This window comes from Daphnia magna, linkage group LG6 (genome assembly GCF_020631705.1).
Source record: "Daphnia magna isolate NIES linkage group LG6, ASM2063170v1.1, whole genome shotgun sequence".
Taxonomy (NCBI): domain Eukaryota; kingdom Metazoa; phylum Arthropoda; class Branchiopoda; order Diplostraca; family Daphniidae; genus Daphnia; species Daphnia magna.
Window position 1 is genome coordinate 9,866,158 of NC_059187.1, and position 24,720 is coordinate 9,890,877.

The 24,720-nt window shown below is 37.4% G+C and overlaps 8 protein-coding genes and 2 long non-coding RNA genes across 30 annotated transcripts; 4 read left to right on the forward strand and 6 right to left on the reverse strand.

The window, feature by feature from the left end:
* Positions 1-7: 7 nt before the first annotated feature.
* On the reverse strand, positions 8-1,604 carry LOC116925777 (dnaJ homolog subfamily C member 8). Its single transcript, XM_032932538.2, has 7 exons — positions 1,559-1,604; positions 1,216-1,321; positions 932-1,090; positions 800-866; positions 638-732; positions 502-572; positions 8-415 (listed from the first exon to the last, which is right to left on the reverse strand). The coding sequence occupies exons 2-7, from the start codon at positions 1,300-1,302 to the stop codon at positions 139-141; spliced, it is 756 nt and encodes a 251-aa protein (XP_032788429.1). The 5' UTR covers positions 1,303-1,321; positions 1,559-1,604; the 3' UTR covers positions 8-138.
* A 3,527-nt stretch (positions 1,605-5,131) lies between these two features.
* Positions 5,132-9,381, reverse strand: LOC116934808. 16 transcript variants are annotated; one of them, XR_006647630.1, is made up of 14 exons: positions 9,087-9,379; positions 8,476-9,009; positions 8,096-8,411; positions 7,819-8,021; positions 7,644-7,756; positions 7,312-7,524; positions 7,065-7,229; positions 6,925-7,012; positions 6,795-6,851; positions 6,434-6,730; positions 6,304-6,371; positions 6,175-6,241; positions 6,019-6,087; positions 5,133-5,436 (listed from the first exon to the last, which is right to left on the reverse strand). It is a non-coding gene; the product is annotated as an uncharacterized LOC116934808 (long non-coding RNA). The 16 variants fall into 16 exon arrangements; XR_006647626.1 differs by having other exon boundaries at positions 6,148-6,241; XR_006647631.1 differs by having other exon boundaries at positions 6,185-6,241; positions 9,087-9,378.
* A 443-nt stretch (positions 9,382-9,824) lies between these two features.
* On the forward strand, positions 9,825-12,318 carry LOC116925756 (X-ray repair cross-complementing protein 6). 3 transcript variants are annotated; one of them, XM_045174755.1, is made up of 9 exons: positions 9,997-10,138; positions 10,308-10,423; positions 10,492-10,669; positions 10,744-10,913; positions 10,980-11,061; positions 11,128-11,341; positions 11,398-11,707; positions 11,763-12,060; positions 12,125-12,318. In XM_045174755.1, exons 2-9 carry the CDS (start codon positions 10,317-10,319, stop codon positions 12,245-12,247), a joined length of 1,482 nt encoding a protein of 493 aa, XP_045030690.1. In that variant the 5' UTR covers positions 9,997-10,138; positions 10,308-10,316; the 3' UTR covers positions 12,248-12,318. The 3 variants fall into 3 exon arrangements, with proteins under 3 accessions (XP_032788401.2, XP_045030690.1, XP_032788402.2); XM_032932511.2 differs by having other exon boundaries at positions 9,998-10,138; positions 10,246-10,423; XM_032932510.2 differs by having other exon boundaries at positions 9,825-10,423.
* Positions 12,141-13,736, reverse strand: LOC116925760 (thioredoxin-like protein 1). Its single transcript, XM_032932519.2, has 6 exons — positions 13,434-13,736; positions 13,184-13,340; positions 13,018-13,125; positions 12,825-12,947; positions 12,583-12,743; positions 12,141-12,525 (listed from the first exon to the last, which is right to left on the reverse strand). Exons 1-6 carry the CDS (start codon positions 13,526-13,528, stop codon positions 12,315-12,317), a joined length of 855 nt encoding a protein of 284 aa, XP_032788410.1. The 5' UTR covers positions 13,529-13,736; the 3' UTR covers positions 12,141-12,314.
* Positions 13,737-13,924: 188 nt separating this feature from the next.
* LOC116925766 lies at positions 13,925-14,872 on the forward strand. The gene is made up of 3 exons (XM_032932526.2): positions 13,925-14,088; positions 14,217-14,366; positions 14,449-14,872. The coding sequence occupies exons 1-3, from the start codon at positions 14,031-14,033 to the stop codon at positions 14,736-14,738; spliced, it is 498 nt and encodes a 165-aa protein (XP_032788417.1). The 5' UTR covers positions 13,925-14,030; the 3' UTR covers positions 14,739-14,872.
* On the reverse strand, positions 14,707-15,536 carry LOC123473665. The gene is made up of 2 exons (XR_006647635.1): positions 15,415-15,536; positions 14,707-15,339 (listed from the first exon to the last, which is right to left on the reverse strand). It is a non-coding gene; the product is annotated as an uncharacterized LOC123473665 (long non-coding RNA).
* Positions 15,515-16,789, forward strand: LOC116925761 (glycine, alanine and asparagine-rich protein). Its single transcript, XM_032932520.2, has 3 exons — positions 15,515-15,660; positions 15,726-15,802; positions 15,871-16,789. Exons 1-3 carry the CDS (start codon positions 15,627-15,629, stop codon positions 16,585-16,587), a joined length of 828 nt encoding a protein of 275 aa, XP_032788411.1. The 5' UTR covers positions 15,515-15,626; the 3' UTR covers positions 16,588-16,789.
* A 610-nt stretch (positions 16,790-17,399) lies between these two features.
* On the reverse strand, positions 17,400-20,845 carry LOC116925757 (probable RNA-binding protein 46). The gene is made up of 9 exons (XM_032932512.2): positions 20,364-20,845; positions 19,756-20,128; positions 19,514-19,691; positions 19,268-19,442; positions 18,908-19,196; positions 18,695-18,821; positions 18,561-18,629; positions 18,442-18,489; positions 17,400-18,370 (listed from the first exon to the last, which is right to left on the reverse strand). Exons 1-9 carry the CDS (start codon positions 20,503-20,505, stop codon positions 18,185-18,187), a joined length of 1,587 nt encoding a protein of 528 aa, XP_032788403.2. The 5' UTR covers positions 20,506-20,845; the 3' UTR covers positions 17,400-18,184.
* Positions 20,846-21,303: 458 nt separating this feature from the next.
* Positions 21,304-23,240, forward strand: LOC116925759 (alpha-taxilin). Of its 4 annotated transcripts, none has more exons than XM_032932518.2 (8): positions 21,305-21,465; positions 21,597-21,787; positions 21,880-22,009; positions 22,075-22,274; positions 22,370-22,455; positions 22,514-22,669; positions 22,744-22,816; positions 22,892-23,240. In XM_032932518.2, the coding sequence occupies exons 2-8, from the start codon at positions 21,611-21,613 to the stop codon at positions 22,892-22,894; spliced, it is 825 nt and encodes a 274-aa protein (XP_032788409.2). In that variant the 5' UTR covers positions 21,305-21,465; positions 21,597-21,610; the 3' UTR covers positions 22,895-23,240. The 4 variants fall into 4 exon arrangements, with proteins under 4 accessions (XP_032788407.2, XP_032788409.2, XP_032788408.2 ...); XM_032932517.2 differs by having other exon boundaries at positions 22,895-23,240; XM_032932516.2 differs by having other exon boundaries at positions 21,304-21,503; positions 22,744-23,240.
* Positions 23,241-23,375: 135 nt separating this feature from the next.
* On the reverse strand, positions 23,376-24,656 carry LOC116925764. The gene is made up of 5 exons (XM_032932522.2): positions 24,516-24,656; positions 24,333-24,433; positions 23,992-24,226; positions 23,840-23,893; positions 23,376-23,774 (listed from the first exon to the last, which is right to left on the reverse strand). The coding sequence occupies exons 2-5, from the start codon at positions 24,345-24,347 to the stop codon at positions 23,539-23,541; spliced, it is 540 nt and encodes a 179-aa protein (XP_032788413.2). The 5' UTR covers positions 24,348-24,433; positions 24,516-24,656; the 3' UTR covers positions 23,376-23,538.
* Positions 24,657-24,720: the final 64 nt, after the last annotated feature.

The following is a 24,720-nucleotide window of genomic DNA, read 5'->3' on the forward strand; positions in this document are numbered from 1 at the left end:
ATCGACCTCGGAGATCTTTAAATTTTATTGATCTTGGTAAGAAAACAATAAGAATTTCAATGCAAAGGAAGTCAACTTCTTCCCGTGACATGAAACAGAAGATTTAGTGCAATGCCCAACGTCAACCTTTTCTTTTCTTCAACGTTGTTCCATCTTATTTTTAGGTGGCCTAAAAAATCCTTTGGACGTTTTGGTTTTCTTGTGTTGAAATTTTTGCCAGCTGCTCACCCTACCCTGGCGTGACTCTTCAAAATTCTTTTGCCATTCTTTGTCTACTTTAGCCTTTTCCTCTGCCTCAATTTCTGTTTCTCTCTTACGCTTTCGTTCTTCCATATCCCGTTGTTCTAGTTCCCTTCTTTTGCGTTCCATGTCAGCGAAAAGTTTTATCGTCATAACATAGACTGCGCGGCGATATCTAGGTAAGGATTGAAATTGAATTAATTTAATTTTTATTTTATAAAAAAAAAATATATATAATAGAAAAAATCATAAAGGGCCTACTTGAGTGGGTCGTCCTCCTCAACTCTTGTATCCTTTCCTTCTTTCTTCAACTTTTTTCTTTTTTCGGCGATCTTTTTTTTATAATGAAAGAAAATTAATTTAAGTTAGATTGTTGGTTAAAATGTTTTATAGTTACCGCCAGATCAGTCATGCCTGTAGCCTCTGCAACAATCTCAAGACAACGTTTTCTGGTTTTTTCATTCTCTAAAATTTTCCAGGCTCGATTTATAACTAGAAAATCAGATACATCTATTATATCTACATGCTAAGTATGATATTTGATCTAGCCTGAATCTACCTTCAAAGGCTTGTTGTGCACGTTCTGAATCATCTGTGTTTTTATCAGGGTGGACCAATATTGACAACTGAAGGATTTCAAACCAAAATGACACATGTTCTACAAGAGAGTTTAGGTAATGTAAAATCCTACCCTCTTATATTTCTTTTTTATTTCATCCACTGGAAGCTCATAATCAACCTGCAGTACTTCATAAGGATTGAGATTAAAATAGGATGAACCTGCTCTCAGCAAACGATCTATTTGCTGTTTTGATGTTAGAACTGAGTCACGTTTCTCAATTTGTTTGACCTAAAATTAAGGTAAATGTATTTTCTGATAAGGGGTACCACTCATCGTAGAATGTGAACAGAAAACAAGCTAGTAAAGGTAATAGTAATAGATCATAAAATGAAATTTCTTTAAAAATTGCCTACCTCTGTGTAAAATTCCTGAAAGCAGTGTTCCACTTTACTGTGATCTAAATCACTGTTCACATTGTTGGTCGAAGTTTCGCTCTCCATTTCAGCTAACTAGAAGAAACTTTCAGAACAAAAATTACGTTAAATTAAACAATGATAAATGTTCTAATTATTGGGGAACGTCAAAAGCCAATGCCAATCTATTTGGAAATGCTCTAGTTGCAAATCTCTACGAAAATTACAACAATAAATCAATAATCAATCAAATTCAAAATTAATCAATCTTATTATAAATCGTATAATTTTTTAATATATCTTTGACAATATAGAAAACGGTTATAACTTAATTTACATTTACCTCTTGAGTCTTGACCTTCTTTTTTTCTTGTTCACAAATCACAACCCTTGGCCATCTAGTGACCGAACGCCGAAGTTAAACTGTTATCTCCAATGCTTTTTCCTTGGCAGCTTTGTTTTTGTTACCATTTGAAACATTTGATTACAGTATAGACTTAGACTATGGGATGGTTGATGGTTCGTTCATTGCGTCGAGTTTAGTCATAAGGCTTGGGCCTAATACTACTGTGGAAAAAGTTCCACATGACATTCAAAATCACAGCATCTGTGAATGAAATCAAGCAATCAAGGTTATGAAGAATTACCTATGATAAAGCAGTCGAACAAGGAAAGAATTGGAATGACAACCAAACTTGGTGGCTGAAGTACAAGTACGAAACAAGAATGGAACATGACAAAGAATAAAGAAAGACATCATATTAAAAATGGTAGCCTTAGATGTTTAAAGTTACAAACTCTACTCTATATTCCACCAATTGTTCTTACACTTTGCCGTTAACAGGTCAACTGCAGGAGCTTCTTATTCATCACAGTTAGAGCCAAGTACATGGGATATTTTACTGAATGAAAAAGAAAATCTACTAGGCATCAAAGTGAAATTGAAAATATGTTTCACTGATCTATCAAAAGATATGTGGTATGGCAACACCATGCCTTCCATCTGATGATGTCAAGGCATACTGTTAACTTGTATTGAAAAGGCTAGGTTTTTAACTTTTATCTAAACACATAAAATTTTGTTAAGTTGCGAGTCATGTTAAGAACATAGGATGTCTTGATGCCAGCCAAGTGTCATTGGAAAGATTATAAAAAGATGTTTAAGGTATTTGACAAATCAGTAATAATGTTAATAAAGTGACATTTTTAGTATTCTTAAATTAGCAGGAAAACCCTAAAGCTGAAGGATGATACATTTGTTTCTCGTTACTAGTTTTGTTGACAAAAGGTAAATTGGTAACGTGAAACAACACATCAGTTGTTTTTACAAATGGTGAATTATTCCACAACCTTTAGCTTCCCAGGCAGACAACCAACCACAACCGTGAGGTGATAGATGATATAAAAATGTATTAATAAAAAAATTTATATTTTAGATTATTAATCACAGAGTCAGAGAACAATGTGTGGAATCTGATATAGCCCTGGAAACCCCAGGTGGCTTTCTGCTTCAACAAGACTATAAAGTAATTATAATTTCAGGAGGTAAAGACTAAAACCACTTAATGTTATTGTTACGCTTAACTTTTGGAAACATAGATGTGTATACAAATGTTCAGGGTCAAATCGATGAAATGATTGAGCCAAAAAAGAACTTTATATTTCTTTTGAACAGGTCCTAACTCAGTGTGCGCGGTTGATGCCCGACTATACGACCCAGCAATCTTTAGGCTGAGGTCTTCCAGTGCGTGGAATTTGTTATGGCAAGCAAATACTCAACAAGGAGTTAGGTAAACAATTCTGTTTTATATCACATTTTTATCATTCAAATTGTTTTTTTTTTTCAGCAGTATTTAACATGTCAGAAATAACAATTATGTAGTAAAAATAATTTGAACATTTTTATGTTTTTGTTTTTGTTTTGTTCTATTAAGGTGGAACGGTGGAGAGAAAAAATGTTCGCGATGGGTAATTCGAGATCCAAGTAGAAACGGAGTGCCTATTGTTTAAAGGCTTAGAGACTCGGCAAATGGTATTACTGACCCGTTGTGACAGCGTAGATGAGGTTGCAGAAGAGTTGCGTTACGTCGCAAAATCTTCACATCATATTATTTCCGCTATTGCTGATATTACTGAGTCCAGTTCCATGATTTGACTGAAAACGGTATGTTGGTTTCCTTTCCATTGAGTGCGAAACATTGATCTTAACGGCTGGTGTCAAATTACAGGACGAAAAATGTTGCATGCCTTCTTATTCGAAATCTGTGGATTGCAAGGAGGTTTCACATTGGAGAAACGCGAGCAGCAGTGTAACGATTACATCCGGCGCACGGTCGGACGTGATAAGATCGTGCTCATGCTAGTAAGCGGTGGAGTCGATTCCGCCGTTCGTGCTGCTCTTCTCCATAAAGCACTTCTACAGGTGATAACTCGTCGCGAGTGCAGGGCATCTATATCCATTCTTATCTTTTTCTTTTTTTTTTTAATTTTATCTTAACGAAAAGATACAATATGTTTGCTAATTTACTTTATTTACGTTATTCACCGACAGTTTACAAGCGTTTTAGTAATTTACCTTGGGGTACTTGAAATTATTATAACAAGTTTCATTTAAGTTCATGGTAAAAGTTGAAATTCAAAGTGTATGTCTAATGGCACAACGGTATAGCATCGGAGCGGTACGCAGAAGATTTAGGGTTCGATTCCCTAAAGAGTTCAGTTACATTCCAATGTAAAAATAAATTCCATTGGGAAAATTCTGATTTATGAGTTACAAAATCTCTAAGTAAAATTAGAGTGCCTTAACCAAAGACTTGTAAAGCCCTATTCTTCAACGTGGCTATTGGTCGCATATACCGGAACATTACAACTCAGATGGAAAACGAACCCATACTATGATGATTAATCCTACTCAATTTAATGTTTGTTAATAAAAAAAAAAACGATTAATTAATATGACCACATATTATCCAGCATGGACACTGAATTCCACTACAGCTGAATGGGATTCGAACCCAAGTTACATCGTATTCCAGTCCATCGCTCTACCATTGAGCTATGAGAGATACTACATTTTAATCTAAGTCTTCAACACATTAAGGTAACTGTGCAAAATTGTACATAGGGGATCAAATATCAATGGGGGGGATATAGGGGGGGTTGCCAGGAAGGTATCGCATCCGCCTAGCAACTCGAAGGTCCGTGGTTCGATTCCAAGTGGGTTCCTGATGTCCTGGGCTTCCAACATTCCCAGGGGTCTACCTTCCCAGGAGCCAGTCGGGTCGAGAAACTTCCCCATTACGAAGTAATGGGACGGATATTTTGGTAATCTTTGAAACAATTCTCAATAATAAATTTCAATAAATTGTTCATTTTGATTTATCGGCGTGACTGAGTATTTTTTTACTTGAACACTTTGCAACGGACTTTAACCATTGTCATCCCCAGCCGAGATATCAGATTGTAATATATATTCATTTATTGAAACTGTTGATCATTTTAATAACTCGGTTGACTCTTTCAGGATTTGAACCCTTATCATGTGGCGTACCGTGCCGATGCTCTACCACTGAGCTATAAGTCATATTTACAAGCTGTCCACATTTTCGTGTTAATTGAGTTAACAAATTTGGACTTAGAATAATTTTTGTAGTATGATTCAAGACAATTTCCTTTAAACATGTCTATAATAAATACATCTAATAGAATTGCAACACGATTTACCATAATTTAATGTGCTATACTTCCGACGGGATTTGAACCCGAAACCTTAAGATCCATACACCAACGTTCTACCACAGAGCTATGATCCTTATACAACATCATTCAGGTTAGCACATAGTTTTACGAGCCTATAAAAATCGCCTTTATTATCTTTTCGTGCCTTCTAATATTAATGAAAAATTAAATATAACTCATGGCTCAACGGTTGAGCATCGGCAATGCACACCGAAAGTTTGGGGATCGATCCCCGAAAGAGTTAAATCAAATTCTGTGAAACTACTTCAATACACCGGATAATCCAATATATACAAAGATTGAATACAAAATTATTCTGCAGGAAAACAAAACTCTGGTAAATATGAGTTTCAACTATGTTCAACAGATAACTACCAACTACAGAATTGAGATGTCATCGGCAATAATTCAAAGGCAATCCGGGAATTCGCAGTACAAGAACTGCACATCAGTGGCCATCTCAGCAGTGTTTAGAGTCCAATCCTTAAAAGAAAAAAGTGTAAATGTCAGGAATGTATAGAGTGTGAACACAAAGAAAGTACGAAAAACAAATTTTTCAAAATTAATGTAAAACAAAATTTGTATTGATAATTCTCCACATGATAAAATATTTTGCAACTTTTAAAAGGTTAAATAACCATTTCAAAAATTGCTGTCAACCAAGGCAGGGGGAGACACTGCCTCAATTGACTCACCGGGGAGATTACCCAGTGCTTGGCTAAGAGAAGCCGGAAGAAGAGCTGAAGATTTGGAACATTTTTACAGGAGCGATTAACCTTTAATTCGGATTTGTGGGTAGCGACATAGCCCTCCATAAGCATTTCATCGAACTATGAGGACCCCCACGTCCCCTTTCCGGCCAGAGCCCTCCAAACCTCGATATATGTTGTTTTTATATATACCGTACAGTAGGGGCATGACCCCCTACGGGCTTATTATGAGTCAAGGGGAAACGGGGCCACAGAAAAGAAGGGAGCCCAGATATGCACTTCAATTTATCTTTAATAAAATACCGTAACATGAGATAACGTTTAAAAAATCATGGATATTCCCAATCGCGCTTACAATTATCATCCATTCTTTTGGCACCCAGCCTCAGTCAACATCCTATTCTAATTCAGTATGATTTGTGATCTACATTAAAGAAAAAACATGAGTTAGTATTAAATTTTTGCTGATACATCTACTTAATACGGTGAAATCCTTTGCCATTTTTCTTACGATTTATTACCCAAACATTATGGGATCTAGAATAAATATCCTGTCTATTTTGTAAAAATGTCCTCCCCTGTAGAAAAGAAAAGTATGAAAGTGGGTTTGTAATGTACAACATGCTGTTTGATAATAAACCTTGCTTGTCAACAACAAAACCAGCCACAAAAAATTTCATTCCTGTCTGGTTTGGTAAAAATCCTTCCCTAGAAAAGAAAAGTATAAAAATGGGGTTTTATAATGTACAGCATGCTGTTTGATAACCAACCTTGCTTGTCAACAGCAAACCTATCCACAACTAATTTCGTTCCCGAACGCTCTGTACAAGTGCAAAAGGTAGTACGTACTTCAAACGAAATATGTATGAATTTCTTATTTCCGTCACTACTTCCTCACCTCCGTCGTCTGCTGTTCTACGACCATAACAAACCTGGAAGCTTTTGAAGATGATAGTTTTTAGGGCGGGGATCAAGAAGGCAGCTCTGGATAAGCATGGGCTAAGTAAGCCATAATTACAGTCACTGTCAGCTACAATAAAAGTGACGTATGGAAGGTTCCTACGGGGCTAAAAATTCAAAAATCTTTTGAAAATAGTATTTATTTTAAGCGGACATTTTCTATTTATTTACCCTCGCGTTGACAATTGGTTGAAGGGAATGAACGCGCTTATTTTTTTATTAAAAATGCTGAAAATATGTTTGCAGCTTACCTTTATATTGGTGAAAAATTTCGCATTGCAGACGTTCTAAGTTTGATTACCACGAATGTCGACGTGTCCATGAGTTACAGCGATTAGAATAAATTGTCTCATCACCAATCGTCCTCTCATTTCTTGCCAGCTGCGGAACTAACTATTTTTTTATATCAAAAATTAATACAGCTCATAAACTTTTTGTTACCTATTGCATTTCCACGCTGACTTTTAATCCGATTCATTCGCACCTCGCCATTCCGAATTGTCGCCAGTGCAATGAAAACTATTTTCTTAAAAGCCTTGCGAACATTATGAATATCAAATGTTTAACAGTTCTACAATAAAGCCAACCTGCTAAATATAGCTGGTTCTAGAAAAGATAGGTGGTGTCAGTACAACTATCTGATAAACCTTCACAATAGACATTCAACAGTCTTGGAACAAAATACTACCATCAATCAAGTCATTTTTCCATAGATGTTGGGCAATCTTCTGACCTCATTATGCTACCTAGGCATCACATTCCATTTTTATTCTTTTTCACATGCGACAAACATGCGAAGTATTATATAAAAATTAACTTAGTGCCATAGTTTGCATATCCTAAAATACGTTTTTAAGATGTCTAAATGGTGGTTGCATCTTGCATGAGTGCTATAAATGAACTAAATCAAAAAATTAAATCGGAAATTATTATTGCATTAGGACGACCTACTTGAATTACTTTCAAATGAAAGTAAGAGGTTGCAAGGTGATCTGATAAAAGTATCTCTAAACTTGTTACCTGTGTCCATTCATTTTCAATTGGAGTAATAGTGTCCAGCCTGGGGCATCCTTCTCAACAGGTTTGATGTAAAGAGTTGAATAACTTTGTATCACGTTGGTGACACCGAGTCACTGACCGAGATTTTATTACAGTGCGGAACTATTGCGGTTGGCAACTGTAAAATTTACTTTACCGAGCATTGTTTTTTCTAGAATCCAAGCAATCATCGATTTGGAACCGGGTGGTGGTAACAGGTGTACTTGTGGTCTTTGAGGAGTTAATGGTTTCTTTAAACTGAAAGTTGATGAGAACAAAGTCATTTATCTCAGTATCAATACTGAAGAAAGTTCCTTTCATACATAGGAGCTCCCCGTATGATGCTTACTGGTTCAAGACCTGCAAAATAATAAATCTTCAATCATTTATCTAAATGGTGCACCCCAAATGGTTTTCTACTGTAAGTGGCCAACCTTCCATGTTGTAGCTTCATAAAAAAATCTTTGGAACAAATGATGGATTGCTATGAAAATCACACTGGGACAAGTTACTTTTAGGAACACTTCTCAGATTTGCTTCCTTAGTCAGATTTACTCAACAAATTTGCCATCTCATCACTGAGATGGACAGACAAGCATGTTTTGCAGATTGTTTGCAGCACAGTTATTACTGCCTTGGTGTAGCCAACATGAAAAATCATATGTTCCAATCTATGTTACCGAAGGCGTCCACACATCCTATCAGGCCTTTTCCACATGTCTAACATTTGACATCTTTTACATTAATCTGCTAGAAAAACAAAATAAAAAAGTGAATAAGGGAGTTGATTGATATTTATGGGATGTTACTGTACCATTCGCCTGACAAGCATTCCAAACTGCATAGGTGTTTGGGAGGTATCACAGCTGTACAAGTTTTGTGCTACAATTTGGATATGATTCTGTTGTTGTATTTGCTGATGTCTCACTGTCCCTAAGCAGATCCTTGGTTGCAGATATGTTGGTCTATTAGAAGGACTTACGCTCTCTGTTTTATTGTCCTTTGTATAGAGCAAATGCCAATTGTCTCCAATCCAATCCAATTGTCAATTGTTGCCCAAACGTGCAACACAAAATGTCGTCGTAGTGTAAATCGAGAATGATAAGACAAGTAACTACAAGTCTAACTCAGAGAAACAATCTAACTAAGGTGACACTAAGAAGAAAAAGAAACACTATAATATGGTCACACCTATTACCCCCCAGAATTATGGGGGCCTCTAGCGACCTAAAATGGTCGCTAAAATCTATGATTTTACCATAGATTTTCCCCTATAATATATCCTTAGCTGCCGGGGAGAAACTGATAATTTTGACGTTAGCAGACGTTAGCGCCTCCCGCCTTCCAGCTGGAACCCACAAAGAAAATAAATTTTACTTTTAAATCAGTACAATTCTTGCTTTTCAGTGCTTGAACTTTACTAACCTCAGACAGTTGATTCAAATTTTAAATTTAAAAACCTAGAATATCAGCTACTAGTTACAAGACGAGGCGCTAAACATTTGTAACTAATACTGCCGTTGCTCGTAGGGTCAGCCTGTACTGTTGATAGCAAGAAAAACACGGAATAAAAGCTGCAACACCCTAATGCATGCAAGAAAACCCTTTGAAATTGTTAGAATAATACAGCTCAATTTTTACTTTTTGCAAATTGTCAAGAAAATTTCCCGGAAGTAACCAGAAGTAGCCAATATCTCAGGAAATAGAGATCAGATAACAAAACAAATGAGATTTTCGTGATCCTTATCAAATTTGGGATTGAAATGACGTGTTTTTAGCCAAAAGTCGATTTGACTAAAATCGCGATTTTTCATTAACTTCGGATTCAGGAAAATTTGCGATTTTTGACGATTTTCGGGTATTTTGAGCTGACACATGGAGTTGACCCCAAATTTGACGAGGATCACGAAAATGTGAATCTTTTTTATGATAGACCTGCAAATAAGGAGTTATTAGGCATTTTAAAACCGGAAGTTGAAATTCCGTTAATCTAAAAAATGGGCTTTGTTCTGCTTTAAATGGTTAACAAGATTTTGATAGTTGTAAAAGTAAATTATAGTTAATAAAAGTTATGCGGTGTTACAACTCTATGAGCCCACGGTCCCAGTTTGTTAAATTAAAGGTATTTTTAATTGCGTCGAAAATCTTTTTCTAACCGTAAGATGTCGGTGCTGTCTTCTGCTTATTTTGGTGTTTGGATTGACTGTTGTTTGAACATTAAAGATTGCAGCAATACTTGGTAATACCGTAATACTTATTGAAATCCTTTTGAGCTTTGGGTTGTGTGGCGTGCAATTTGTCTAAATGGATGACCGTGACAATCCGGATGGAATAACTGACGACACATTTGACGGAAGAGACGCAACCATCTTTCTAGTCGATGCATCGGCTCCAATGTTCGAGAAAACTTCTCCATCTGTTGATAACATAGAAGCTGAACCAACTATAGACGATTGCCCCTTTACTCTAGCAATCAGGTGTGCCTTCAATACTTTGAAAAACAAAATTTTTACAGCTCCTTATGATTCTGTTGCCATTGTTCTATTTGGAACTAAAAAAAAAAAACCAAATGAAAAATATGGAGTGTATTCCAACACATACCTGTTGCAAGATTTGCAAAAACCTGACTGTGATCCTATCCTGCAGTTAGATGAAATGCTGAATAAGGATGGTGGAATTGATGAATATGTATATGCAGTAGATCAACAGTCCATCTCTTTGGCAGATGCTCTATGGCTGTGCAGCTCAATATTTTCAAAACAGTATGTTGTTGTTAGTATAATTTCTTGTAATGTCCATCTTAACAAAAAAATTGTTGATCTAAATTTAGTAAATCAAAAAAGGATAACAAAAAGATTTTCTTGTTTACCAATAATGATGAGCCACATTCAAAATTTTCCAACAAGCAAAAACAAGCAGAAAAACGAATTGGAGACCTTCAGGATGGTAATGTCTCCATATTCCTTTTCCCTATTGGAGAGGCATTTGACACTTCTAAGGTTTATCAGGTTGGTTTTTGTACTAAGTTTATTTTTCTTCTGTTGAGTGGTTAATTTCTTTTTGTCAATTAAAACATATCTAGGAGTTGCTGATGTCAAATGAGTATGGCAGTATTCTCTCTGGCAGCATGACAGCTGATGAACTGCTTTCAAAAATATGTCGTAAAGGCCAGAAAAAAAGACCTGTTGCAAATTTGGTCTTCAATGTTGATTCAAACACAAAGTTTGGAGTCAAACTGTACAATTTAATAAGGTAACAAAAAATTGATTTTTTGTAGTCAATGTAGCAACAAAGATAAATGAAGTTGTTTCTCTATAGACCCGCCCCCACACCCAAACGTATGCAATTGGATAAGAGAACAAACGAAATAGTGAAATCAGTTACTACCAAATTTAATGCTGTAATTAATTATTACTAATGAACTGGGAATATGCCGATCGTGATATTTTTACTTTTATTAACACAGGAAACGGCTGAGACACTTTTACCAAGTGAGCTAATGAAGTCTACGATTGTGTCCGGTGAAAAAGTTCGTTTGGACAAAAACGACTTAACAAGCTTAAAATCGAAGTTTGCGGTTGGATTCACGTTGCTTGGGTTCAAGCCTATTGAGAAACTCAAATTTCATTTGTACCTAAGCCCTGCCAGTTTCATTTATCCTGATGAAGATCTAGTTAAAGGTTGTACTTTTGTCAGAAGATAAAAATTCTTTTCATTATTAACTAGATGTTTTTAGGAAGTCGCGTTCTATTTGGAGTTTTGATGGATCGGTGTCAAGTAAGGGGCTTTGCTCCGTTGTGCATTTTGAAGTGCACAGCAGCGACAAAACCTCGCATTGTAGCTTTGTTGCCTAATGCTGAACAAGATCCAGAACAGCCGTCGGTGTTCGGTTTTCACGTAATATATCTACCTTTCCTAAACGATGTCCGGAAATTCAATTATGGCGACTTAGTGGGATCGACACTTGTACTGAAAGACGAGCGGAAATACGTACCAGAAGTCTGGAGAGCTGACAGAGGCCAAATAGATGCGGCGGTGGCGATTGTGTAACTTTCTTGCAATTTATCCTATCTTTTACTTAAAAATCATAGCTTTTTTCAGAAAAAAGTTGTCAAGTAAGACAAGTTATACTCCAGCGCAATTCGAAGATCCTGCTCTTCATACTAAATGGAAAACCTTGGAAGGATTGGCGTTGGGTCGGGAAGATGTTGAAAGCGTAGATGATTTGGCGTTACCAGATTGCGATTGCATAGACAGAAGACTTGGCCAACGATCAACAATATTTAACGATCTTGTTTTCCCTCTTGGCTATCAATCTCGCAATTTTCAAGCCTCAATTTTGACACCGAGAGACCCACAACACGAAGCTACTGTTGAAGATGCTGCGAGGAATGGATGGGTAAGATTCACTTTCAAACAGTTTTAACCATGACCTAACTTTTTTTTACCTTGCTACTTCATAGCTTGATAAAATGAAGGTTGACATTCTGAAAGGTTATCTTTCGAATCAAGGAGTACATGGTGTAAGTAAAATGAAAAAAGCGGAGTGCATACAAAACATTAAGTTACACCTGAATTTGAAGTGATCTTCGGTCTCCCTTGTATGAAGATATTCCATATTGAAAGTGAAATTACATGGTTATAATTTTGCAATCAATGAGCTTCGCCTTTTTTCCCTGCAATCCGTTTGAAATCACTCATATTGGTTGTAGAAAGCGGAGAGCCGTATATAGCAATATGATCAATGCGGGTTGTTTCGGTTCCGCTCTGGTTGTCTTTAATGAAAATCATTAGATTCGAAACCGTCTGAAATTTGACGAAACGTAGAAGAACTGGATTCCCATCCAAATCACCAGGTTGCAGACTGCAAAAAATAAACTTCATAATTAAATATCCTTTAAACATTCAAATCAAAGCATACATTATTTCCTGTGTGGGTTGAGTACTCTCGGCCGAATCGAAATCGATGGTGCGTGGTTGATTAATAAACAATCGCAAAGTCTTTGGTCCTTGATCTTTTGGAGCTTTGATTTTTAATGAATGTATCTTCAAAGTTTGATTGAAGGCAAGTGAAACAATCAACTATCCAAAGAAGCAAGAAAATCAAATTTTTCAGCTTTCGCAAGAAAATTGATCAAGAATAATTTCAAAATAAATAATCACCTGCTCATCACAATCTGATTCGAGATAACCAGGATTGCTGGTCAGGCACCCAGCTAATGGATGCTCGTCAGACTCATTGAGGCATTCACATCCACTCTTGGTTATAAATGTTGCCAGATCCAACTGAAATGGTAGAGAATAATGGTAACTCAAAATGGTAACTGTTTCAAATATAATAAATCTATATTCTTACATAGCCTTGCACACTGGAATCCTCTTCTGCATCATCAGAACCATAATGTTGCTTAACTTTTTGCTCCAATGCATCAGGATTTCCTCCTTGCAAACGATCAATCTTTGTCTGTATATAAAAAATAAAAACAGTTTGGAATTATTGGCCATTTATAGATATAATTTACTTTATTCCGGAAAAATATGAATGTTGGCATGGCAGAAACTCCATTGCTTGCTGCTGTTTCTGGGCAGTTATCAACATCAACTTTCAGGAACACAGCCCGTGGATACCTCCTTGCCAATTCATCAAAGAATGGCGCTATTCTCTGACAAGGTCCACACCTTTTAATCAAATGATCATAATATTGTGATCCACACAATGCAAATAAGAATTTCAAAAATAAAAGGACTGAGAATCCATTGAACTAGACTTACCAAGAAGCCGTAAAATCAACGACAACCAATTTGGTCCCAGCAGCATTCATTTCTAACGCATACTGCGAATCCTCACCCAAAACACGGACAGACATTATATTAGAATTTTTTCTATCACAAAGTAAATGAATCTTTGTGACTATTAGTTTGAAATTGTAGCCCAGATGACTTGTATCGTAGACTAGGCGAATGACAATGACATGTAGGTTTGCTATGGTATTTTGAATATGTTCAACTAGATGGGGTAAATAAGTCAGTCTCTTTTTCTTTCGTTAGATGGTGAGCTTATTACCGCGGGAATTTTCACTCATTTAAACTTTGATTATTGTCCCCCCCCCGAAACATTCACTCTCAACCGTGATGTCTCAACAAAAACAGTAAAACTGGCATGATTCTCAAAGGTTGATGCAATCGCATTGTTGGTTGTGCAGATACAATTTATCGTTAGAGTGAGCAGGCAAATAGCTTATCAGAAGCTCAGTTCATATTTGATAAGCGGTTGATAACGAGCCCGCCAGCCACTCCAAGAAAATAACGATATAGGCTTGGTTAACACCCCAATTCAGCCACGAAGCAGACCAGTATTGCTTGAAAGTGATGTCTCTACATTTTTTGCTTGCCATTGTTCTAGTTACTCACTGTGGTGTTGCAACAGGTAAAAAAAAAAAAATAAACAAGCAAATACTTGCCTTGTTTTAAGAACTTTCTGTGTGTAAACGGACATCGAAAACTCGAAGTTTGCCATAATTCTATTAACGGCTATTAATGTTGGATCATTTCAAGGTGAGCTGTTGTGCTATTCTTGTATCAGTCAAGGAGGTGGAGACGATACTTGCGTAACAAACCCGGCTGCCGTAACAGCTAACACTCCAATTGTAAAATGCAAATACAAATTTTGCACAATCCGGCGTCTCGAATATGCGTCCGAGCCTGGTAAGATTAACAAATCTATTTGCTAGATAAAGTGCTAATCTACAATGAGAAAAATTTACAAATAAATGTGTGAACAATTTAGGAATGATATATAGTTTCTTACGTGGCTGCGAGGATGAGCCGCTTCCAAACGGAGAAAATCCTGGAGAGGATATTACAGTGTGGGCGCAATCATGTAACTTTGCCGATTTGTGCAATGTTGGAGATGGGCTTAACGAGATAACACCGGATAGCATTGGTTCGGGCGGATGGGATAACTCAAATATCTTAATCGTACCTGCGTCAGCCAGTGCTTTGAAAACTGAAAAATTTTTCTTTGTTTTTGCGACGTTGCTCGTGGTTTTCTATAGTCTTCCTTTTTGCAGGCTTTAGAAATTGTGTAATTTGGCCTTTCTATATCTATAAATTAGAAAATTGTATTAACGTTTAAGTAATTTAGTTAATAAAACTATAATTTCGGTCTAACGATATTTAACATAGAAACAATACATTTATTCTTTGCTCTTGCTGTTAATTTTTACCTCCAAAATTATAAGTTTCTTCTTTTACATTATTCTTGTGATGTTGGTGTCGCTATTCTTATTGTTTCGTTTTTATCAAAACAAAGAAAGAGCGGCTAGTACTGCATCATTCTAAAGTATTACGTAACCACCCTGATAAGCACAAAAGAACATTAGAATAAATAAAATCTTACACTTTTCCCCGAGATTTTGTTGACGGTAGAGTTTCTCCATCATCAATAGATTCAGATATTAGAATAGATCATACCACTTCAAAAGAAGAAAATATACGAGTGTCATATTTCCGGAGCTACTTTCACATAAATTAAAAACAAAAGTGGAACAGGGCACCTGTTTAGTCCGGATTTTCTCCAAACAATGTAGCATTTTTGCGCAGGGAGAGGCTTTGGTCGATCTCACTTTCGGTTCGACAAAAGATCGGGAACCCACAGAAATTCCTGGACAACTCTTTTCTGTGAAGGAGCGATGAAGATAAATTTCGATACCCAGCGTTACAATGAAAAGGAAAAGTCTTTCTTTTAACCCACTTTGACTGGTTGGCGTGGTTTCAATCCATGCGATGGAAGCTGGCGCTGAATGACTAGGCTAGTAAAACAATTGGCGAAGCAGTAAACTGAGCTGGAAGAGCAGCGAACCGGAATGGCACTCTATATAAGCCAGCGCAAAGAGTCACAAACATTAAAGTAGATCAAGAGCTTACAATCTCTCAACAACGTTTAACAATCTCATCAAAGTTAAAATGAAATTTTGCGCTGCTTTAGTTTGTGTGATCGGTAAGTTACGTGATACTATCAGTAAACTATTAATGTTAATGTCTTTACCTGAATTAACGCCACAGGATTCGTGATGATGGTTACAGCTGAAAAGAACAGCAATGCGAAAACTGTGGATACTGCAACTGAAGACGTCACAAGGGTAAGTCCATGTTCTCCCAAATCTGAAAATAGAAAAAAGAATGATGAACATTTATTATCATTTTCAAGGATAAACGTGGATTCGCAAGTGGCGGTGGTGGCTACGGAGGTGGCGGCGGTGGTGGATACGGTGGTGGGGCTGGTGGTGGAGCTGGTGGGTACGGAGTAGGTTATGGTGGAGCTGCAGCCATTGCCCAGCAGGCTGCTAATATAGCTAAGGCAGCGCAAAACGCCCAGGCTGGAGCTGCAGCTCAAGCCGCCCAGCAAGCGCAAGCAACTCTAGCAGCTCAGGCAACTCAAGCTGCCCAGCAAGCCCAAGCCATCGTGGCAGCCAAACAAGCCCAGGCTGCTCAGATTTCACAGGCAGCACAGGCTGCGCAGGCCGCAGCATTCGCTGAATCTGCACAGGCCGCTCAAGCCGCCCAGGCTGTTCAGGCAGCCGAGGCCACTAAAGTGCAAGCATTGCAGCAGGCCCAAGCTTTGGCTGCTGCAGCTAAAGCTGCTCAGGCCCACGCAGCGCAAGCAGTTGCTTCTCTTCAGGCCGCACAGGCTCAGCAAGCCACTCAAGCTCAAATGGCTTATCAAGCTCAAGCGAACGCCCAAGCATTAGCTTACAAACAACAAGCTTCTCTTGCTGACCTTGCCGCTGCCCAGCAAGCTGCAAACAAAGCTTATTCAGCTGCACAAGCCGCCCAGGCTACTGCTGTTGGTGGCGGTGGTTCCTATGGAGGATTCGGCGGTGGTTACGGTGGAAGCTCTGGACACGGAGGGTGTCCCGCTTGCTAAGCTTCCTTGGGGGTTTTAAGGAAGAAAAACCAAACTCCGGATATCCTAATTGATCTGTGTTACTATTGTTCTCATAATATAATATTATAATACTATTTCCTCGCTTAGACTGGCCTCTCGTTGCCCTATTTTGATCAATGACATTATTTGCGAGACAAATTATGAAAACATTCGATTAAATACAAGTGACTTTGAAATTGCATTGAGACTAACTTACCATTTGATAATCATCAATATTTGCATAGTTTGCAATGTGAGAAGTTCATCAGTTTTGGATAAACCCATGTGTTTAGTATTAGGGTTCCTTTATAGGAAGAGACAAGATACTCGGCTACTAAAAGAAAATAAAACTGATATGGTTTCATAAATCAGGGTTTAATGAAAAAAGCAAACATGTTACCATAAATAAGAAGAATGCAAGCTGGATTAAATGTTTTTCAAAATACAAGTGTGTGAAAGTTATGCAAAAATAACCAATGGTGAAGAAAAGAGATGCAACCCACAGAACTTACTGAATGCTAATAAAGATATTTCAATCCATCAGAAATAAATCGAAATAGAAGAAAAATTATTTTGTTGTAAAACTATACCAAAAAATTTTAAAAAGTGATTTAAATTTAGCTGACATTCTTTTCCTTCTTTAGGCAAAAATAAATAAAAAAATGGCTCTAAAATAGATATCAGTGAAGGTAGATAGATCCCTTCAGGACAAAGTATTCTTGTAAATAAGCAATATCGAAAGCCTTTAGTGCCAAGTTTCTGAATTAGTTGAAAGACGAATACTCGAAAAATGAGACAACTGTAAATTTTTGTGGTAGCTAACTCCCAGTAATTGACGAATAAAAAATGATTAGCTTTGCATATTCGGAAATAGTAAAATTTCTGTTCGTGATAGTTGGGCACAGTCAGAACATCTAAACACCGCACAGTTCAAGCGGTAAAAAATGAAATTTTCTTTACATCATGTCCGCTTTGTAAACAAAGGTTGACATTTCGGACGACACTGTCTTGTCACATTGTCTTTGCTCACATAGCAGCAATTCACTGAGCTAGCTGATGGCCAGACGTTCTAGCTATGGCCAACCACTTCAAGACGTGCAAATATGATCGAACTCACGTAAAACTAACGTAAGGCGAAACTATACTTTTGAAAATACGCAAAGCTAATTATTTCTTATTCCTCAAGTATGGCGGAGTTCCTAGCACTACAAATTGTCAACTTAAGGATAACCATTTGTTTGGTCTAAATGATTATGCTTCAACAAATTCAGAAAGTGGAACGAACAGCTTGTCATATACAGCAATTCTTTCATTTGATATTAAAATGTTTTAAGATGGCAACAGTTCTTTGCTAAGTTTACGGAATATTGTGCAGTAGAAATTATTTAGTTAGCACGCGGCTCTGTGGGAAAAGACTATAAGAAAAAGGAAAGAAAAAAAAAACGAGCAATCAAACAGATAGATATGCACTAGAGAAAACAAACCTGGCAGAGTCAGAAAACTTGAACTGGAATAATATTAAGTACGAAGATGCTTCAAAAAAAGACGCTAGGTGGGCAGTGAAAGTGCATACGTTAAAATCATAAGTGTTGGACTTCTACGGAAGCAACGAACGAGATGGAAAAGGTGGAATAACCTGGAATGGATTGATGCTGACATTTCCATTGAAACCGACGCGATTGAAGTTGTTGCAGCTCATCTTATGGAACTGTGCACTCAAGCCGTCAATTGAGAACTTCGATGATTCGCGAAAGGTTCCAAAACGGCTACGCTCCTCTCCAATCTGCGATAACCAAAACTCAGTGTAAATAGCAAAATCAAAACGGATAACTAAACATAATTATTATTACGTACCCAGCTTGGCTGCGGATGAAGCGGCGGTCCGAAATTGGTATACATCATCTGCGTACAGAAAAAAAATTAAAAGTATTAGTTAAATAATAATAATGACAGCTGATCTTTTCCAGCCTTACAGGGTCAGGAGTTTTGCGTACGCGGAAACTGGTATCTGCTGTGATGCTGGCGTTGTAGTTACGGTTACCCTGTTAGATAACAAGTAAATGTTGATCACCCTTTTAGATTTAATTTTTAAAAGGGCAAATTTTACATTGAGGTCGAATCCCGAGTTTTGCATGAAATTTGTTTGAGGAAAAATTGTGCTAGGGGTATTCGAGAGAATCCCTGGTGGACTAGATTGAAAACCCCCGTGGAACGGTGGAGGCACAGTGAAGTTGCTAGAAAACAAAAGAAGATTAATGGTTTGTTGAAAACAAAAAAAGAAAGATGAATTTTCTGTTTAGGTATGTTAGGTTCCCTTTACTTTAGAAACTGATTTGCTTGTTGATGCTGCAATGCTGGCCTGATTGAGGATAGTGGCAACGCCATTGGTGAATAATTAAGTGAAGAGGGAGGTGACAACATGCGATCGCCCTGGTAGGAAGTGGAAAATTTCATCGCCGATTTGCAAGGACTATGAGATGAAGTGGAAGAAACCGAATGCATCGAAACTGAAGAAGTTTTTCTAGAAGGCGTTTTTGGCTTGATCGTTTTCTTGTCTTTGGCTGGTTTTGCCCATAATATCTCAATCGTCGCCCCGTTGATCTCTGCATCTGCATTGTTAGAAAGATTGGATGTTACATTGTAGACGAAATCAAATAGCGTTTTAAACAAAATAACTCACGATTCATAGTCTGCATGGCTTTTTCAGCTTTTTCTCGGGAAGTGAAATGAATGAATGCAAAATCCCGCATCATTCTAAGTTTTTGTACATTATCATCCGAGGCCAGATTGAAAATGTCTCTTAGTACTTGTTCTGTCGTGGTCAATGATAAGTTGCGTACGTACAAAACCGTAACCTTTTGACAAGCAAAACATATCAACTACGGAGGATCAGAGCGGTCAACGCGATTAAGTGTAACAGTAATACCTTCGACATGATGTCTTCATCGATTTCGTTCTCTGGTTCAGCCCAATCAACAGCAATTTCTTTGCCCCACAATTGAATCCGGTCGGGTATTAACTTTCGACGAGCCTTGGATGCAGCCCGATGGTTTATATATTCGACAAAGGCGAAACCCCGATTTTTAGTCTTGTCTGTGATGGAACTGAAATCGGAAAAAAAAACAAAAATTGAAGTTTACCCATTTTTAGTAGAGATGATAGACCAACCTGTAAACGATGACTTTGGTCACGCCTTCGGTCAATCTTTCCATTTCACATTGGATTTCTTCGCAAGATTTGTTCTTAGGTATACCACCGACGAAAAGCCGACAATTATCAATAGATTTCACCACGCCAATGTGGTGTCTTGGTCGCAGTTCGTAGTTATTCATCAACTCGATTGCTCGATTAGCATCATGTCGGTAAGCGTACTGGATAAACGCAAAGCCGCGGTTTGAACCGCTGAAATCCATCATTAAACGGAGCTCGTAAATGGGCCCAATTGTTGAAAAGAGTCGATATAGCTCATCTTCAAATACGTCACGTGGTAATTTCCCCACGAAAATTTCAGTGCCTTTCGGTGGTGGTGGGCCTTCCCAATCTATTTTGGAAACGAAAGTAACAATGAATTCTACATAAAGTTTAAAGCACTCAATGTTGATTTCCGATTCTTTGAAAATCAAGTAAAACAGCCCAATAGTTTACAGCGGAACTCAAAAATGCAGTTTTTGAAATGATGCACGTGGGAAGGGAAAAAAGCGCCAAAATTCTTTTGCTTCGTAAACGCCTTTGATTTAACCACTAGAAACACAGCGAAATTCATAGTTTTGACTTACTTGGTGGTGGTCCACCGAATTTCCGTTGGCCATTCTCTTGTATAATTTCGCAGCCAGTTTCCTGAATGAGCTTCATTAGATTCTCTTCGCGCTTCTGGATAGCCAAAATTTCGTCCGATTCGTTTTCTTTATAGCTTCCCATATTGAAAGTGTTGAATGAATTCCAATGTAAAAGATTTTCGGTCGAAAACGCACTGCTTGATTCGTAACTTATTTTATCTTTTTTCAGCAAGACTTAGGCGACGACCTCATTAGTCTGGAAGCTAGATGTTGACTGAGCTACTAACTGGTCAGTGTCCAGTCAACTCCACACGCCAGCGTATGAAGGGGTCGAAAGATGGCGAAAGGGATGGGAAATCGAGGAAGGCAATGGTACAAGATACAACATTTTAAAGCTATCGTATGCGACAGACGTATCATTTTATAAAATAAGATATCTAAATAAATATTATTTGACAGAATTTGAAAATGGTGCAATCAGTATTTCAATCGGCAGAATCTTCAACTTTTGAAACGATGAAATTTTCGGCCGCCTCCACCGTCCCCGGGGACTCTTTATGAAATATGAGGGAAAAGAGGAAGAGATGAGGAACTGAGAGCATGGAATAGCAAATTGTGAAAATTGAAATAAGGGAATGGGGTAAGGTAAGGACAAATTAAAAATGGCAGTTAGAATTTGAATTTCGTAACGTACTTGAGTGGGTGTTCGTTGAAATTTATGCCTTATTATTTCTCTTTTTCAACGGGACGTGAACAAGGAAAGAGACTTCAGATCTCAGATTTATCAAAAATGACAAGGACAACCACCGTTGAAACGTTAACTGGAAGAATTTAAACAAAAAACGAAATTTCGAGATCAAAAATCTGCCTAATCCCTGATGCCATGTTTTTTCTTTCCTGCACACCATCTGTTGAGAATCTGTGGAAGTCTGCAGGTTGGTTGGTGAGAAAATAAATTTTAAAAAGCAGCATGGTCGAAACTCAAAAGTGCTCTCTGATCCAGTATATTATCGTTTTCCAAGTTTAGACAGATTACTCGATCTTAAGATTATTACTACGATTTGGAATTTACGCCATAATAGATTCGTATTTTTTTCACAAAGTATTCGTCAGTTGAAATAAAATTTACATAGTGAAAACGTACTTTCATTTTCAAAAGTTTTTATTGGCTTATTGAGAGTGGTACCCACACATCTAGGATTAAAATAATTATCTTTAACTTTTCATTTCCAGGGTGACTTGAGAAAATGGACAAGTATCAGTCATGGAAGACAACTGAGTACAGTAACAAGGTTTCAAACAAAACAGAGGCAGAGGACCTTCCAGAGAAATTCTCTTTGAGTAACATAAAAGATGAACAGTGTTTTTCTAAAGTTCTCTTTGATTCCACAAATACAGTTGTTAACAAAGGGAAAATCACAGAGGTAATAAACAAATTCCACCAAAAAGGAAAAAGCCTTCCATTTATGGTCAACTAATTATGGGAAGTTCTATAATTCAATTCATCATATTACAGTTGGCTGCAGAAATGTTTTCTCTTGAGGATGTGCAATATTTACAAAAGATTAACAGAGATCTCCGAGCACAAAATATTAAAAAAACCATGGCTTATATTAAGCTTGAGGAAGAATACCACCTCATAAAAGGTACGGTGCAAAAACTGTTGAATAAATACTAATTTCATTACCTCCCTCCTATTTGTTACCATCAGATGAGATCATAGACGTTAAACGGGAAGAAGAAATGCGGCGACAAGAAACCCGTTCTCTTCTCAAAATTGCTTTGGAAGAAATATCGTCACAGCAAAAATGCCCATCCCTGCATTCTGAAGTTCAAGTAGATCATTTGCCTGATCAGAAAGGTTGTCAGCATACTCCTGGTGATCTAGCTGACAGAGATAGGATTTTAAAGGCAAGCTCAATTTATAGACATGGCTTTAATCTAAATGCTCTATAAATATTGAAACATACAAAAAGAACTAACTGTTAGTACGTTTCCTCTTATAGGAATTAAGCGATCTAACAAAAAAGTATGACGATTTGCAACGCATGGAAGTTCAGGGACGTCGTCAACTGGCAATCTATGTGCAAAAGTATGAAACGCCTGGGTTAACACTATTCACAATGTTTACCTTTCATTATTTGCTTCAGATATCAGTACTTTGAAAACGTGGTCAACGAGAGTGTTGTTTATTTGGAGGATTTAAGAACAAAACTGAACGCTTCTATAGAAAAAGTCAAGTGTTTGGAGTTGGAGGTTGCGGTTTGGAAGAATAGATGTCGGAAATACGAGACAGCACCAAATAAGTACGCAGTCAAACCATCAATATTTCTCTCTCAGTAATCAATTAGGCAAATCAACTTATTTCCATTATCCGCAGGGAGTTGGGAAATCTTAACCCACCAGCTTCGCCGCCAAGCACTTCTACAAACGTCCGCCATCAATACTATCAAGTATTAATATCAACGATAAAATTTTATCCTCTTAGCTCTATTGTGAACTTCTAAATGTTTTTACAAATGATGTAGTAGAACTAGCCGCTACTTCAACAAAGATCAGCTTTAAATGAAATTCTGTTTATGAATGGCCGAAGAGTCAAGTTTTGCCTGATCGACGGTATTACTTTTGACGCATTCCGATTAAAATCCCATCTTGTATATGGAGGCAAAATGTTACAGTTTACAAAAATTATTCATAGTAGCCATTAACTGCATGCTAGTTTACTCAGGCTTTAAACGCTGAATTAATTTGTTCTCTAATTTCAAACCTAATTCCTTTGTTCTTTAATCCAGCAAATAGTTTAAGTAAACGTTTGTATTGCTATTTTTTTTTTATCCTTTGTCTCTGACGATAATAAAATTTAAATTGAGATCCTCACCAGTACTTACTACATGGTTTTTTTATCAGCCGTAGTAATGGCATTGAGTTAACATCAAACATAACACAAAAAATCATGTACTATTGATAGTACATCAATTCTTTTCACTTAATAAGAGGAACCTCGGCCAAGAATTCATGCAAAAATACTTGAATTATGTATCCGCGTAAGCGAGCTCCATCTCAAATTACAGAGTTTCAAGTTCCACATATAACCAGGTCTGACATTTCGACAAACGTTTCAGTGGAAAAGTCTTGCCTTCTATTTAGTTTCTTTTGAGACCACGGACAAATTTATCTATTTCGTTTGTAACCTTTTCTCAGATCCATACGTTGTCGAAACCGAACGGAAGATAGCTTCACCAAATTTGAAGAACTTTGGTCGTTCGCGGAGAATGGTTTTCTTTTCTTCTGGTCCAGGCAGAAAAGATGCATGAATGTCAACCGTTTCATCCTCCGCAATCGCGGTAGCACCAGATTTTGGGGTGTTTAATGCTTTGTCTGTGTTTGCATGAGTTTCACACTCTTTCCTACCTAAACTGAGAACAAAAAGTTGTGAGCCAGGGAAAACAGAACGCCAACACGGAGAGCCATCGTACCAGTATTGTGGAGGCCAAGCGATCGTCTTGCAGCACTAATCTGTGAAATGTAGTCTAATTGCAACGCACGCAAAAACAAACAAAAAATAAAAAAAGATGGAACTTGTGCAAGGGACCAGAGAAAACTGGGCTGTCTTCTTTCAGAATTGTACCTGAGAGTTTTACCCTTCGATTTGTATACCCGAACTCTCCCGTAACATAACCGTCGGCATCCTTGTGTTCAATTAGGAAAGTTCCATCTGAAGCTCGAAAGCTAAACGTGTAGGACCCATCGCAACTGATCTGGGCTATTTGCTTCCGAATTTCAGTGCTGTCAGGGAACAATGTGACCTCCTTCGGAATTGTCAATGGCGTGGCAACACGAAAGGCTACAAGAAAGCCTATGGTCTAGAAGTACAAGGGAAAATGTTGGTGTTTAAAACGACGTAAGGACTGCAGAGCGAGGCTAGTCTATTAAACAAATGAATGAATTTCGAACTATGGCAATACTTACGATAAAAACTATCATGTAGAGGCGCTTGATGAAATCGGTTTAAACTCTAGAAAACGACTGGTGTAAAGAATTGACTTTTCCATTTTTATAGCAGGCTTGTCCTACCCACATGAATACGGAACGGGTTCCAAAGAAAGAACGTAATCAAAATTGTAAAAAAACTTGAAAATGATAGATGTTTACCTGTAGCAGGCAGTTTTCGGATGATATCTGCTTCTAGTTGCGGCTGGTGTCCGGAATACAAAGCTAAGTTAAAAGTTAACATATATACCGTATTTGTTTTTTAAGATAAAAAAATAATACATGCAAATAAATAAATACTTTCCTTTTTTTTTTGCCAAATATCACTCTACCACCATTTGCTTTCTCTAAGCGATATGCGGGTTGT

Coding starts and splice junctions, on each gene's coding strand:
- LOC116925777 (XM_032932538.2), bottom strand. CDS start 1,302: ATGGAGAGCGAAACTTCGACCAACAATGTGAACAGTGATTTAGATCAC. Junction 733..799: donor TGCACAACAAGCCTTTGAAG/GTAGATTCAGGC, acceptor CTGATTTTCTAG/TTATAAATCGAGCCTGGAAA. Junction 573..637: donor CAGGCATGACTGATCTGGCG/GTAACTATAAAA, acceptor TATAAAAAAAAG/ATCGCCGAAAAAAGAAAAAA.
- LOC116925756 (XM_032932510.2), top strand. CDS start 9,966: ATGGATGACCGTGACAATCCGGATGGAATAACTGACGACACATTTGAC. Junction 10,424..10,491: donor AGCTCAATATTTTCAAAACA/GTATGTTGTTGT, acceptor ATCTAAATTTAG/TAAATCAAAAAAGGATAACA. Junction 10,914..10,979: donor AAACTGTACAATTTAATAAG/GTAACAAAAAAT, acceptor GTTTCTCTATAG/ACCCGCCCCCACACCCAAAC.
- LOC116925760 (XM_032932519.2), bottom strand. CDS start 13,528: ATGTCTGTCCGTGTTTTGGGTGAGGATTCGCAGTATGCGTTAGAAATG. Junction 12,948..13,017: donor ATTCCAGTGTGCAAGGCTAT/GTAAGAATATAG, acceptor CTACCATTTCAG/TTGGATCTGGCAACATTTAT. Junction 12,526..12,582: donor CAACCCACACAGGAAATAAT/GTATGCTTTGAT, acceptor TATTTTTTGCAG/TCTGCAACCTGGTGATTTGG.
- LOC116925766 (XM_032932526.2), top strand. CDS start 14,031: ATGTCTCTACATTTTTTGCTTGCCATTGTTCTAGTTACTCACTGTGGT. Junction 14,089..14,216: donor TCACTGTGGTGTTGCAACAG/GTAAAAAAAAAA, acceptor GATCATTTCAAG/GTGAGCTGTTGTGCTATTCT. Junction 14,367..14,448: donor CGAATATGCGTCCGAGCCTG/GTAAGATTAACA, acceptor TGAACAATTTAG/GAATGATATATAGTTTCTTA.
- LOC116925761 (XM_032932520.2), top strand. CDS start 15,627: ATGAAATTTTGCGCTGCTTTAGTTTGTGTGATCG. Junction 15,661..15,725: donor TGCTTTAGTTTGTGTGATCG/GTAAGTTACGTG, acceptor TTAACGCCACAG/GATTCGTGATGATGGTTACA. Junction 15,803..15,870: donor CAACTGAAGACGTCACAAGG/GTAAGTCCATGT, acceptor ATCATTTTCAAG/GATAAACGTGGATTCGCAAG.
- LOC116925757 (XM_032932512.2), bottom strand. CDS start 20,505: ATGGGAAGCTATAAAGAAAACGAATCGGACGAAATTTTGGCTATCCAG. Junction 20,129..20,363: donor ATTCGGTGGACCACCACCAA/GTAAGTCAAAAC, acceptor TTTCCAAAATAG/ATTGGGAAGGCCCACCACCA. Junction 18,490..18,560: donor TACGCAAAACTCCTGACCCT/GTAAGGCTGGAA, acceptor TTCTGTACGCAG/ATGATGTATACCAATTTCGG.
- LOC116925759 (XM_032932516.2), top strand. CDS start 21,611: ATGGACAAGTATCAGTCATGGAAGACAACTGAGTACAGTAACAAGGTT. Junction 21,788..21,879: donor ACAAAGGGAAAATCACAGAG/GTAATAAACAAA, acceptor ATCATATTACAG/TTGGCTGCAGAAATGTTTTC. Junction 22,670..22,743: donor TACGAGACAGCACCAAATAA/GTACGCAGTCAA, acceptor CATTATCCGCAG/GGAGTTGGGAAATCTTAACC.
- LOC116925764 (XM_032932522.2), bottom strand. Junction 23,894..23,991: donor TCGAAGGGTAAAACTCTCAG/GTACAATTCTGA, acceptor CGTTGCAATTAG/ACTACATTTCACAGATTAGT. Junction 23,775..23,839: donor GCTTGGCCTCCACAATACTG/GTACGATGGCTC, acceptor TTCTCAGTTTAG/GTAGGAAAGAGTGTGAAACT.